General features: G+C 45.9%; 1 protein-coding gene across 2 annotated transcripts in view; it reads left to right on the top strand.

Annotated features, from left to right (window-relative positions):
* Positions 1 to 14,609, top strand: part of SMYD2 (SET and MYND domain containing 2) — a 56,040-nt gene extending 41,431 nt beyond the window's left edge. For both annotated transcript variants that reach the window (XM_003308746.7, XM_063792110.1), the window contains 7 exons: positions 2,128 to 2,195; positions 5,083 to 5,185; positions 7,625 to 7,735; positions 8,407 to 8,527; positions 9,475 to 9,649; positions 11,657 to 11,765; positions 14,186 to 14,609. In XM_003308746.7, the coding sequence (XP_003308794.3) occupies positions 2,128 to 2,195; positions 5,083 to 5,185; positions 7,625 to 7,735; positions 8,407 to 8,527; positions 9,475 to 9,649; positions 11,657 to 11,765; positions 14,186 to 14,266 (768 nt within the window). In that variant the 3' untranslated portion in view covers positions 14,267 to 14,609. The remainder of the gene's footprint in view (positions 1 to 2,127; positions 2,196 to 5,082; positions 5,186 to 7,624; positions 7,736 to 8,406; positions 8,528 to 9,474; positions 9,650 to 11,656; positions 11,766 to 14,185) is intronic.
* Positions 14,610 to 14,836: the final 227 nt, after the last annotated feature.

The raw sequence follows: 14,836 nt of genomic DNA, 5'->3' as shown, positions 1-14,836 counted from the left end.
AATACTGCAAGTCAAACCCATCATATACCTCTTATTGCTTTGTATACCAAGATTTTCAAGCCCCTGCGTTTGGCCCTTTAATGTTAAGCAAAATAACCACATTAGCATTTAGTAGATCTGACCAATTTTAGAAGGAACATGGTATAGTGTGAAGAAACCAGAGTTGCTGTTCAGAATGCCTAGTCTGAATTCTGGCTCCTGTTCTGCCACTTATCATTTACATATCCTTGAGCAAGTCACTTAATCATTGAACCTTCCTGAGCCTCAATTTTCACATCTGTAAAATGAGTTGCTGTAGTAATGCTATAGTGATATTGCAGATTTATGGGATGGTAAATCTGAAGTACCTAGCACAGTGCCTGGCCCAGAGTGAGTGCTCAGAGGATGCTAGTTTTACAAAGCCCATCTGTTGGCCTGAATTGTAACAGTGCTGTGTCTCCAAGTGCAGAAGAGAGTGGGGTGGAATCGTTCAGTGTGAGTGCCTCACGGACAGAGACTTCATAGCAGCGTGGGACAAGCAGGGGTCTCAGCCTTTGTCACCAAGTATCTTTGTGACTGTGGACAAATCATTGTTCCTCTCTGACTTCAGTTTCGTCCTCTAAAAAGTAGAGTCTTAGTTTTCTTCCAGTGCTGAAATTTTAGAGACATGAAGATCACCTACCGAATTGTCTCCTAATAGTCTGATTTTCTTTGAGGCCACAAATTTTCAGCCTGTTTGTCTTTCTGTTTGTTTTTCTGTGCACGGTGCCCAGCATGTAAGGGCTCCCAGTACATATCTGTGGAAAGAATGAGTTTATAGAACAGTACATAAGTTAGGCATGTATAGTCCTCATTTTCAGCCTGCTTGTTCTAAGTTAGGCTTCCAGAATGGTGAAAGTTGCCCTTGGTATTTTTCTATGCAACATTTCTTTTCTTTTTTTTTTTTTTTTTTTTTTTGAGATGGAGTCTCACACTGTCGTCCAGGCTGGAGTGCAGTGGTGTAATCTCGGCTTACTGCAACCTCCACCTCCCAGGTTCAAGTGATCTTCCTGCCTCAGCCTCCCGAGTAGTTGGAGCAGCTGGGATTACAGGTGCATGCCACCAGATCCAGCTAATTTTTGTATTTTTAGTAGAGACAGGGTTTCACCATGTTGGCCAGACTGGTCTTGAACTCCTGACCTCAGGTGATCTGCCCACCTTGGACTCCCAAAGTGCTGGGATTACAGGCGTGAGCCAGCGGGCCCGTACAACGTTTCTTTTAAAGGGTGAGAAGGTGGCCTGTAGGTGATTTGGCTGAGACTTGAAAGGCAAGGTCTCAGTGCCTTAGCTTTAAGCCCTCAATCCCTCTGCCTCCCTAACAGAGAGAGGGATAGCAGTTAGATTAGATGAATAAGGGCTTCATATTTACCACCTCACCTTATGAGATGAGCATTGGATTGATTCCTTTTTTTTGAGACAGAGTTTCGCTGTTGTTGCCCAGGCTGGAGTGCAATGGCACAATCTCGGCTTACTGCAGCCTCCGCCTCCTGGGTTCAAATGATTCTCCTGCCTCAGCCTCCCAAGTAGCTGGGATTACAGGCATGCGCCACCACGCCTGGATAATTTTGTATTTGTATTTTTTTTTAGTAGAGATGGGGTTTCTCCATGTTGGTCAGGCTGGTTTTGAACTCCCGACCTCAGGTGATCCGCCCGCCTCAGCTTCCCAAAGTGCTGAGATTACAGGCGTGAGCTACCACGCCCAGCTGAATTGATTCTTTTCTTTAAAGACACAGTGATTCAGTGATAGGCTTAAGATCTTACAACAAAGCTGTAGCAGAATTGAGATTAGACTCCAGGTATCTTAACTCCCATGCAAGTGTGCAAACGTCAGTCCTCAGAGTCTTGGGGGTCTTTGGCGTGCCTGGACCACTGTATTTAGATGGTAGGTAGGCTACACTAAGGGATGCATCACAATTCTGCTTGTTTGTTTATGCATGGAACTGATAAGTAAATTTTGTTTGAATGATAACATGGGCAAAAGAAAGGTTTTAAAACCACTACACCAAAACATCTTCCTAATTTGTTAAAAGTCAAAATTTAAAAAAATAATCTCTACCCAGAAAGAAGCTCCAGCTCATTTTTTTCCTTTCTCCCTTTTTCTTGCTGCAGGTTAACTGTAATGGCTTCACAATTGAAGATGAAGAACTTTCTCATTTGGGATCAGCGATATTTCCTGAGTAGGCTGTGTTTGACTTCATTTCTTTCCTTTTTACTTACTTAACACTAATTTGATTTTTTTTTCATTTTTAAATAACCCACCTAACTGCATGTGGCAGACATGAAACTCAAAGTGAATTAAAACAGCTTTTTAATCTGCCAGATTTCAAAATATTTCCCCTACACTTAAGGATCCAAAGGTAGTAGTTAAGAGAACAGTTGCTTGTTAAGTCCTGCTAGGCAGAGAGCTGTTATTAAAGAATATTTTATAGCGTGCATAGAAGGAACAGCTCATGCCCTGCTGAGAAATTTGCTTTCTGCCTATCTGTGGTTCTGGAAATCTTTCCATTTCTTATGCTCAAAGTGAAACATTAATTGCCAACCAAGAATTGGCCACAAGCTTGAGTACAGACTATATGAGCTTCTTCTCCATCTGTCCTTTTTGATAAATACCAGTACAGAAACAGCACAATTTGGAGGGAGAATATGCTGAAGTAGTGGGCCGGATAAAAATTTCAAAGAACTATAGGATTTTCTCTGGATTTGAAGAATACTTGAGTAATTCAGCAAAGGCTAGCCAGTTGACAAATGGAGATGTTTATAGATCTGACTTTAATGGATTGCCAAGAATGATTTTGCCTTTGTCTGTCTCATGGAATGAGTATTTCCAAAATGCTTCAGTCCCTGAAATCAAACCCTTGCTTCACAGATAGAGCCAAGGAATTCATCATGCATCCCCCCAGCCTCCAAATTAATCCACATTGTAGATAAGTTCTATCCAGAGGGAGGTTGCTTAACATACTGCAGGGGCCTTTGTCTGTAGGTTGCCACATAGGTAGGAAACCCTTAATACTCATGCATTTGCCCTGAGTGATGTGCCTGCCCTTAGCTATGTGCGTCTCTGCCAGACGCTGTGCGTTGTGTAGGTCAGAAAGAGAAGAATCCGTACAGTCTGTGTCTCGTGAGCAGCTGTCACAGGTTTACTTGAACCAGAGAGACTAAAAAGTTTGTTCATGTAATATTTGTCCTTGGGGCCAAAATGGCATCATCTGCAGTTGGAATTCTGGAAGTGAGGAAAGAAGCTTTTTTTTTTTTTTTAACTTTGGCCCCTGGGAAAAGGCAGGAGAAAAAGAGGGCATTGGACCCACTGAAGAAGGCGTGTATTGACACCTTTATAACTGAAATGAACTATGGAATGTCTCTGTTCTTAATATCTTAAAAGACTAAAAGATTAAGAGTAAGGTGCTGCCGGGCATGGTGGCTCACACCTATAATCCCAGCACTTTGGGAGGCCGAAGCGGGCAGATCAGGAGGTCAGGAGTTGGAGACCAGCCTGACCAACATGGTGAAACCCCGTCTCTACTAAAAGTACAAAAATTAGCTGGGCATGGTGGCGCACACCTGTAATCCCAGCTACTCAGGAGGCTGAGGCAGCAGAATCACTTGAACCCGGGAGGTGGAGGTTGCAGTGAGCTGAGATCGCGCCACTGCACTCCAGCCTGGACAACAAACCGAGACTCCATCTCAAAAAAAAAAAAAAAAAGAGTGAGGTGCTTTGAGGATTCTCACCTGTCGGTGGTTGCCAACAGAATTATGACACCAAGAACATGCATTGTTTTAGGGTCTTTGACTTAGTGCATTTCCCCCACCTTCATTAAAGAGATACCCGAGTCTGCCTTCAGCTATTTAATACTTCCACAAGATGGTTTTAGAAATGTGCTTTTATTTTAATACAACTACCCTTCGATGCATTTGTTTATTTGATTTCCTAGGACCTGATTCCTTGGGCATCACTTTCCAGGAAGCCAAGTGGGCCTTGGTGCAGTGCAGAGGTGGCCCTCCCCAAGGTCAAGACAGGAAGCTGCTACCTGTTTATCTCAGGCACCAGGCCAACCACATACTTTGCTCAGGCCTTTAGCAACCAGGAGGTGGGGGAGTGCACTTGGCCATAGGCCATAGCCAGCCTGGGGCAGTTCATCCTCATCAGGCTTCGAAACCCCTTTCCCTTTTTGTATTCTCGGAGCAAGCAGGAGAGGGGCTGTGGTCTCTGGAGGGTCAGGGAGGTGACATTGGCCACCAGAGCAATGACACACATGGCTGTGAGTGCCCGTAGGAGCATGAGCCCCAGTTTCTGGGCAGTTTTAATTGGGGGAAAAAATCCCTTTGGGCTGAAATCATATCGGCATTGTGATTTCAAAGGCAGCATTTTCAGAGATCAAGCACTTTTTCCCTGTAGTTTAGAAATTTCTGTTCTCAGAACTTTGACCTTCATATAATCAGAAAGCTCAAAGCACCTCGCATAGGCGAATCTCTCTCTCTCCTTCTCGCTGTCCCTGAAAAGCAGACAGTGAGCAGCAGGAGCAATAATGTCCCAATTTTCCAGATGAGGAAATTGAGGTGCAGAGAAACTCAGACGGGTGTCTCCGGGTCTCTCAGGGGATCACACACCCTTCCTCCCTTAGGAAGCTGGCATTTCTCAACATCTGAAAAAAACGTGAGAAATAATCCACTAATACAAAAAGCTGCTTGAAAGCGACAACGCACCTGTGTTTGACAGTGTATAGTGAAGTAGCAATTAGCTGTGGGTATTGGGTTCTGAGAGCTGCATTCTATCAGGAAGGAATATTTGTGGCATTTGTTGTTTTTGCTGTTGTGTGTTTTTTGGTTTTGGCTTAGATAGTACTTGAATTGTGGATTTCAGTTTTTAATATGGTGAAAGTGTGAGATGGTAGATAGGATTATCAGTGCATGCAGAACAACCTCTTAGAATGTGATAGCCAACTATTAGATTTTTAAAAAATGTCTTGCAAAGATTCAGTTCCTCTGACTTAGCAAGTAAGTAGTGAAGGAGGCTAAACAGTCTGCCTATCTCATTTTAAAAACTGGGTTTTCTCTTCTGACTGACAGTGTTGCATTGATGAATCATAGCTGTTGCCCCAATGTCATTGTGACCTACAAAGGGACCCTGGCAGAAGTCAGAGCTGTACAGGAAATCAAGCCAGGAGAGGAGGTGAGTTCATGGCTATGGGTGGCTGCAGCAGGGGGCTTGAGACTGCTCTTTAAAAGGCAATGTGGACAGATCTGTGCAGTGTCACTTGACAGTATGAGCTGTGACTGCCTCCAGCACTTTAGCTGAGTCTGCCCTCAGGCTCTCCAGGAGTCAGTGATCAGATTTGTAACCTGTAGTTTAGATTCCCACACTTTGGGGCTTCTGTTTGGTACATACATTTCCATCTCTAGTCAAGAAAAACAGGAAGTAATAAATTTGAGTCAAATTTGTCCCAAAGCTTTATAGAGATTTACAGAGAAAGAAGACATTTACTACCAAAATGACCGCAGTCAAACTTTTGATTATCTTTAGAGTCTCTGTATCCCTATTGCCAAACAACTGAGCTTGAGCTTTATTTTATTTTATTTTATTTGGTGAATTCTTGCTTGTTCCCCACCATCCCTCAAAGGTCCAAAGCAAAAGAAAGCAAGTGACGCAGCAGTAGCTAAAGAGCTGGCACTCCAAGGGACACATCAGAATTTCGTGTTCTATCAATTCCACATCTGAACTTCAGGTCGCAGTTCACTTTTTAGGAATCTAAATCAAAGGTCCAGGTATATGCAGTAATAGGAGAAGTCAAGGCAGTCTGTGGCCAAGGGGCACCTTAGTTTCCCTCCTCAGCTTCAGGACGTGGAGAGAACCAGCCTTCCCATCACCTGCTCAGCGATTCCCTGTTCCCTTCCCATGTGTGATTCCTGACTACCTCATGAGATGTCTCACCAGGGAGGGGCTGGCCTGGTGGATTGCTGTAGTATGCTCTGTGTTCTTAAGTAAATTCCCAGCAAGACACATGAGTTTTTAGGAACTTGTAATCACACACTTAGGTTAAATTTCAGTTTAGCAATTTGTAATGCTATTTTGCGGTGCATGCCTGGGTATTTGAAGTGTAAAGTGTAACTGTCAGTGTGCTGAATGAGAAGTGCTTTGCTTTCTCTGGAAGGCACTCACTAATCCACAGCTGCACTGGGAGCTGAAGCCCAAGATGCAGGCAGGTTGGCCCTTCTACCTTCAGCTAAATCCATTACGATGAGGGTGTGTCCCCTTTCGGCTGGGGTGTCTGAGTTTCCAAAGGTCTTATGGAGACTGCTCTGAAGCCTTTCTTGAAACAGATAATTGCAGCCAGTCAGAGTGCAGTCACCCAGGCTCCAGTGCACCTGTGGGCTGACTGCAGAGATGAGCAGGTTGTCACCTAGGCTGGCTCAGTCTGGCTGTGAGCAGTGGTACTGGAGTGGCCTTTGTCGCCATCTTCTGGAAGCTTCCGTACGTTGCACTGTCAGTCATTACAGAGATTGTTGGCAGGCTCTTGCGGTGTGAGGCAGGGCAGGGGTGGCTGCGGTTTCCTTTTGCCCTCATGTTCTCCTGGATCTGTAACCTTTGCAGTAACCTCATTTTTGGGAAGTCAGTGCTTTGGGGATTACTTACCCTTCAGAGAAGGAGAAACCCCATTCCCCAGGGTTTCGGGGTGAGCTGCAACGTGTCCAGTACCTCCCCATGGGCTGGGGAGAGCTTAGCTGTCCCTGCAGCACCCAGCCCTGTGCGCGTCCTCTCCTGCCTGCCTGGTGGTGCCCGCGGTCACTGGCACGCTAGCGGCTTCATGAGATCCATCTGTTCAGTCAGACATTTGCCTGATTGTGTGGGATGAGTAGCCAGTGCTGTCCCAGTGAGTAGATAATGGACATCTAAATGCTGGTCTCCTCCATATGCTCCAAGTCTTAGTTACAGACCCCATTAGGAAAAGGCAAGGACGGTGGAGCCCCATGAACCAAAGGTGAGGACTTTCCAAGCTCCCTGCCCTGCAGGATCAGGAGCTGCCCGCTGGGCCAGGCCGCAGCATTCTGGTGTCCTAGAAGATGTGTTCACCCTCCGCTGGCCACCCAGAGCTGTGGGTCCCAGCCCACTGAGTGGAGCCTCTTGCTCCCTTGCCAGTTGATGTGAGGAGAAGGGGAGCTTAGCTGCATGTGTGTGGCGTGTGCGTGTTCATGCCCTCCCCTGCACGCAGCATCCAGTGATGACGGCAACGAAGCATTTGCGCCGTCTCAGGTGGTGAAACATGAAACTACATGAAGGCCAGGCAGAGGCAGCTGAGGGAGGCAGGGATCCTCTGAACCCTCCAGGACACTGTTTTAAGGACTCCTTGATTCTACAGACTCTTTCCACTAACCTGCACCTTGGCTTCAGCTCCCAGTTCAGCTGTGGATTAGTGAACACCTTCTAGAGAAAGCCAACGTCAGGTGGCTGCTCAGTTCAGGAATTCGGTGCCTTAAAGTAAACAGCGCATTCCTCTGCTGCAGCCTGCCTTATCCTCTGCATGGGCCCCGCAGGTGACTGCAAAGGCACAGGAATGACGAGGATTGAGTTTACCTGTAGCAGACTGAAGCTTTATCTTTTTGGACCCCGTAGGTTTTTACCAGCTATATTGATCTCCTGTACCCAACGGAAGATAGAAATGACCGGTTAAGAGATTCTTATTTCTTCACCTGTGAGTGCCAGGAGTGCACCACCAAGGACAAGGTAAGGTTGTTCATTGGGCAAGAGCGCTGACTGCACTCTGATCTCAGGACGTCTCTGCCGAAGAGCTTGTCTGACTTGGCGGATCTCCTCTAGGATCTTTTTGACCCTTTAAACCCTCCTTACAAAGACAGCCAAAGGGAATCTAGTTAGACCAGGTCTCTGTTCAGACCTGCTCCTAGTAGCTAAAGAAAACATTTCCATTACACTGTACAAACAGGAGAAAGGTCTGCCGAACTGCTCTTTCTTGAAAAGAAACAACTGCTGAAAGGAGGAGGGGGGAAAAGCACATGAGTATAATCTTTAGGCTTTCCAACCTGTTCACCAGAATATGTGGAAGTTTCCCTGGCATTTTCCAAATTGTTCCGTCAATGCCATCCTTCCTTATTCTAGTCTCTTGATTCGTAGATGTGTAAACACATATATCTGCCCATAGCCAACACATTTTAGATAAGGAGTATCTAGAAAATTAATCTTTTTGTTTTGTTTCTGTAAAAAGGTAATGGAGTACTGAATTTCTTCAGATGCATTGCCTGATTTCCTTTCATTCTTTTGTAACCTTGGAATGGGCCAGTGTCGACCGCTGTGTGGGAATGTGTATTATATGAGAGGTTTCCCTATCAGTGTGGTTTCCATGGGCGGTAACGCCTTGCCCTTGTGGACGTTTCCTTCAGGATAAGGCCAAGGTGGAAATCCGGAAGCTCAGCGATCCCCCAAAGGCAGAAGCCATCCGAGACATGGTCAGATATGCACGCAACGTCATTGAAGAGTTCCGGAGGGCCAAGCACTATAAATATATCCTTTACAACTGCCCTGATAGCTTATTATCCCTCGCCAACAAGGCAAGGTGGGAAGTTGGAAAGAGGGAGCAGGAGAAGGATGGATTTAAGATTCTGAAAACCAAAGGAGGAATGTCTCCTAGTAAATGTGTAAAGGCGTACTGACCACCCACAATGTGGTGTCCATCCTGTTGGAGTTGTATGATCTTATTTCCCCTTATTTTGGCTAGTTTGGCTCGGAGCCTCATGTGGTGGAGGACCGTGAAGGACAGAGCCTTGATGGCCTTGTGCTTTGGGTATTTTACTTTGGGCAGGGCACAGTGCCAAGGGCCTTGCTTATTTCAGCTCTCCTCACTGGCACACTCTGAGCAGGGACTCTGCTCATTCCCATGCAGCAGATGAGGAAACAGCCTGATAGATATTAAGTAATTTGCCCAAAGGACACAGCTGATGGTGATAGGATCTAGGATTTTGTCCCAGCTCTATCAGAATCCATATTCTTAACCATTGTATTGTAGTATTTTCTTGGGAGTTGAAAAGGGATTCGATTTGTACTCTAAAGGGTAGAATTTAAAACCAGTGAGAGGAAATGAGAGAAAGGCACATTGTTTCTCAGCATAAGAAAGAACTTTGCCACAGTGGGAGTCGTGCTCAGGGTTCCAACTTGGGTGAGGATTTGAATTTGATTAGAATCGTGATTTTAATCAACATTGTTTACATCAGAACTAGGGGTCTGGACCCTGCGGCTAAAATTCTTGAGTTGAGCAGTTCCGATCTTCAGGTTTTCCTCATTTGTTTTTTCTGGAGAAATGTAATTCCTTTCACTTTTGCTTGGCTTTCTGTAAGTTACTTTTTCATGGGGTAAGGGTGAGAGTGGAGTGGACGAAAGAACTCCTTGAACCCAGCCTGGGGAAGCCTCCAGGCAGCTTGGGCCCGGTGGCCGTTTCCTTGACTCCACAGCACCCCCTAGTGAGCTGCTGGAGATCTGCGAGCTCAGCCAGGAGAAGATGAGCTCTGTGTTTGAGGACAGTAACGTGTACATGTTGCACATGATGTACCAGGCCATGGGTGTCTGCTTGTACATGCAGGACTGGGAAGGAGCCCTGCAGTATGGACAGAAAATCATTAAGCCCTACAGGTGATTGCAGAGGCTGTTCTAATCATCCACGGAGTGGAATTTGGTTGTTTAGAATGTATACGATAGTGTCGTCTTCCTGCCCATTGCTGAGACTTGCCTAGCGCAGCTGCCTTTTCTCTGCACCCACATCTGGAGGTGCTGGTGCAGGGCACTGCTCCCGAGTCAGGCCTGTTCTCACCACCATCCCAAGGAGACAGGTTGAGGTTATGCAGCGGATACTGGGGCAAGATCCCTCCCAGGTCCATCCAGGGCCATATCCATAGTAGTTAACTCAGGCTAGTTTTGAGAAGCCACTAGTTTGCTTCTTTTCCCACCCACTGCTTCCAAGTTTAATTACTAAGTGGTGGTCTCAGAAACCCTGCTTTTCATCATTACTCACACCATCCCCTTCTTTTGCTTTTTCAAGTTACAGCCCCAGTTTGCAAATGGGGAAGCTCTGGGACCAGTGGGTTGACCGTGGTTATCTAATCTCCCCACCCCAGGTTTGGAAAAAAGAAAAAAAAGTTGCTTTTTAATTTGTAGTAATAATGAATATTAGCCCTGGAGAGATTTCCTGCCTGAGAGGGTTACTAAACCTAAAAGTGGGTGACAGACGGAAGTTGTGGCTTTGTCCTCTGACTCGGACTAGACGCTTCAGGGCTGAGGTGGCCTAGATGGGATCACTGGAGCTCTTTTTAAAGGCACTGATATTATGCATTTACAGGGTACGTCCAACACCAAGTGGGCCAAGTGAATCAGGGTCGCTGGGCATTAGACCCAGAAATCTGTGTTCTGGAAGCATCCCAGGTGTTTCTCAGGAGTTTGAGAAGCCCTCAGTCTCCTTCCACTTCCGAGATTAGGGTCTGTGAAGGTTGTGTCTGGTCTGAATGTCCACTGCCCACTCCACCCTCTACTTACCCCACTGTGCCCTGATTAGCCAGCAGGGGGAGCCCAAAGGAAGCCAGCTCTTAAAATCTGCTCTTGGAAACAGAATTTGTTAAATTGGGGATAAACTCAAACCTTCCTTTTCTCCTGGAGTGTGTGAGGAAGTGCACTGGCCTCATGCACAGTTCTCTGTGTGAGATCTGTAGGGAGAGAGGAGCAGACAGACAGCATCCCAGCCCTGTGGTTCTCCCAGCAGGGCCTTGCTCTGCTAGACCCATCGTTATCTGCGTGAGCCACCTCCCGGAAGCCCAGCTCTGGTCTTCCGTGGGGCCGTGGGTCCCAGGGCTGCCTCCTGCCCAGGAATACAGCTAGAACATGTCTTTTTGGACTGACTTTCAGGAGACACAGGGTGGAACAGCCTAGCCTTTAAGTAAACACCTCTTACACACATGTAAACACACACACTGGCTCACCCACCAGCTGCCTCTGGGCCCTGTTCTTAGGGAAATGGCTGTTTCCCAGGCAGACCCCATCAGTCAGTCTTCAGGTACAGCCGGAGAGAACACTTGCTGTATCTAAAGCCCCTGCTGGACAATGGGGAAAGAACATCCAGAAGACACAGGAAGTGTTCTGACTTCAGAGCACTTACTGTTTTGCTAAACCAGCCCATATCATAGTGTGACAGAAAGCTGGGGTCTTAAGACACATTGGGGTGGGTGGGGGTTGGGTGGGTGGCTGTATGTCTGAGTACCTAAGGTGATAGGCCTAATTGCTGCCTTCATAAATGGGACATTTACTTCACAAGCTGTTTTCCCAGGGTCTTCCTCTGGGTATGTCTGAAATATAAAAATCTGGACTGGGATTGAAGATTGTGTTTACAAATGCTTTTGAATAGGATTTCTCCTGCAGTTGTTATGTAGCTTTTCAGAAACACACAAACTACAAATAATGAACAACATCTGCAATGATTCCGCAGGGTGGCAGCATCCACACTCTCCACCCAAACCCTGGTGGGATTTGGAGAGGCCACTGGTGGGCAGAGTTTGGCCCTAAGCATGGCAGCCTCCGGCTTACTGCACCCAGCCTGTGGGGCGGCTCAGTAGCCGCTGACATGGTGGCCTGTTGTCTCTTCTCTTGTTCTAGTAAGCACTATCCTTTGTACTCCCTCAACGTGGCCTCCATGTGGTTGAAGCTAGGGAGACTCTACATGGGCCTGGAACACAAAGCCGCAGGGGAGAAAGCCCTGAAGAAGGTATGTCTGTAACTCGGCCTTAGGATTCCCAGTGGCCAGACGGCCTCCTTAGCACATCTCCTTCATGCCTCACCAGGCTGAATGGCTGAAGCAGTGGAGGGTGAGCAGCTCTCACCCACCCTCTTGCCGTGGGAGCAGCGGGGGTGGGTCCCGCAGGTGATGGGGGAGTGAGAGAGTGCACCTCTGCTGTGTTTGTGTCCAGGCCTCCCTCAAAGGGAATGGGTGCCCACATCCAGAGGGCTGGCCGTGATCACAGGCCCAGCCTGTGCCTGGAGGAATTCTCCATTTGTTTGACCTTTGGGATTTTCAGAATGATGATCCCCAGTTGTGGTGAAATCAAGGAGGTAGGATATGGAGAGTTAGGGTTAGGATGTTAGAATTGCGCATTTGCTGTTTCTAAAATGCACTTAATCATCCTCTCAGTTCATTGAGGACCAGTTACATACCAAGACCCTCGTGTGCTTTTCCTTTGAATTCTCACAAAAACGAGAGGCTTTCCTGATGAAGAAAGTGAGGTTCAAGCAGGTTAAGTGAGTAATAGCCTAGGGTGCATGGTGGGGCCTTCATTCAAATGAGGGTCTAAATTGAAAGCTTCGGCTCCTCCCACTCAAGCTGTGATGAAACTGGTGGGGAGCCAGACCCCTGGGCAGCATTCGCCTTCGGTTTGATGGCGGCCCTGTGCTGCCCAGGAGCCAGGCCCCGACCCTCACATCACGGGAGGTCAGAGTCATCATCCTGAGTATTGATTCTCATTGTTTGTGATGTGGAATTCACAGTCAATACAGTGTAATTGAGGGGATAGTCCATTTACTCCTGTAAGAGACTTTATAAAATGCTGGGGCCATGGACAGGGCCTGCAGGCCTAATCTTTCACCTTCTCCAAAGTTTCCCAATAGACTATTTGCGAAGATGGAATAAGGCGCACATCCCAAATAGAAGGGTCAGGGCACAGCCAGGCTGGAAGGGAGCACAAAACAAAATTTTCTGTTTTAAACCATGGAATTTGTCTTCTGAGAATTAGCCATTTAGGTCACAACTGCAAAGTGTGTCAGGTGATTAAGTAATAGATCAATGAAGTCTGGAGCAGATCTGAGCAAGGAACATGAGTCTTGAAATGAATGCCTGGGCAGAGTCGGCACCTGGAACAGGTGATTTCCGAAGGCTTGCACTGTTACTTGGCCTGCCTCCTCTTGGCTTGAGATCTAGGAGGAGAATATATAAAAGATAGTAATGGCTGTCATAGTCACAGGCCATTACAAATTCTCTGGGGGAATACTTTTTTCTCTGAGTAATTTGGCTGAATACAAAAGAGCAAATACATTCTTAGAGATGACATTTGATATAAACTTCCTGTATGCCAGGCGCTGTTCGAAACACTGTATCTGAATTAACAACCCTGAGAGGTAGGTATTATTCCAGTTTTACAGTTCAGGAAAATGAGGCACAGAGTGGTTAAGTAAATTACCCAAGGCCACACAGCTAGGAAATGATTAAACCACTGGAAACTTGACCATTTTACATTGCCTCACTATAAAGAAACCTTAAGTACATTCTCTAGCATCCCTCAATGAAACCTGCTACCTTTCTTTTAAGTTTTTAGAATATGTATTAAAAGGAAAGAGTATGCTTTTCGAAAGGGAAAAATAGTTTAACTATGTCTTGCAGGTTAGTAATGTCAACTAAAAATCAAAATAGCTTTGATATAAAATTCACTATGGACTTTACCAGCATCACCTATTTTCTGGGTTGAACATAATCAAAAAAATTAGTCCTTAAAGCATGTTTTACTGAAAGAGCTAGAATCTTGGGGCAAGAGAATGTCATGAAATCAGTTTCATGACATCATTTCTCCAGCTGGATATTTTTGCAGAATGTTTTACCTAGCAGTAGACACTGGATGAGTTAGCTACCAGATAGTCTTGTCTCCTTTTTTAAAAAAAAACCAAGGCCAGGCACCGTGGCTCACGCCTGTAATCCCAGCACTTTGAGAGGCCAAGGCGGGCGGATTACGAGGTCAGGAGATCGAGACCATCCTGGCCAACACAGTGAAACCCCGTGTCTACTAAAAATACAAAAAATTAGCCAGGCATGGTGGTGGGCGCCTGTGGTGCCAGGTACTCGGGAGGCTGAGGCAGGAGAATGGCGTGAACCCGGGATGCGGAGCTTGCAGTGAGCGGAGATCGCACCACTGCACTCCAGCCTGGGCGATAGAGCGAGACTCCATCTCAAAATAAATAAATTAATTTAAAAAATAAAAATAAAATAATAAAAAAAAACAGGTCCTGGTGGAGAACATAGGCTCTAATGCCCAGTTTGCATCCTGTGCCTTAAAGCAGAGAGATCCAACTTAAAGTTACCCCGGGTGGAGGTGTGAGGAGATTGGCTTCTAGGCTCTCATTGTTTGTCTTGCTTTTTCCTAGGCCATTGCAATCATGGAAATAGCTCACGGCAAAGATCATCCATATATTTCTGAGATCAAACAGGAAATTGAAAGCCACTGAAACTATGCAGCATTTCAGTTTTCATTTAAACACTTAGTTCAGAAACCTTAAAGGATTTGAATATTTCAAATTGCACACGTCACTCCAGCATCTCTGTAAAATAATTGGAATGAATATACTTCTTGCACTTAAACACTGCACATGCCATACTTTGAGGTTAGTCTGAATCTTGAACTTTAATACCAAATTAATTTTGAATGCTTTTGTTTCCTAAGGTAATGGCATGGTTTCATATGTTATACTTTGGACAGAGTTTTAAAAATGGAATTATTTTTTCTTTCATGCCTCTTGTAATGTTCTGAACAAACTTGAATGATGAAAGAAAATAAAAGAGATATCAGTATTTGAGGTTTGTATTTTCTTCTGTCTCTGGGGAGGATTTCTCAGTGGTGGTGGGAGCCCAGTCTTGGGGTGAAAGTGACACCTGCTGTCCATAATTCAGCAAGCTCAAGTCTTCTCCATGGGACTGGGGTCGGGCAGCCTCTTTATTCTGCAGTTGCTTTTGTGGGGCTGTGGCTATGGAGGAAGAAAATGGGAAGAAAGAGAAAAAGGTACAAGAAGGAAAGAAAA

Source organism: Pan troglodytes, chromosome 1 (genome assembly GCF_028858775.2).
Source record: "Pan troglodytes isolate AG18354 chromosome 1, NHGRI_mPanTro3-v2.0_pri, whole genome shotgun sequence".
Lineage (NCBI taxonomy): Eukaryota > Metazoa > Chordata > Mammalia > Primates > Hominidae > Pan > Pan troglodytes.
This window is presented reverse-complemented; position numbering and strand designations above follow the sequence as displayed.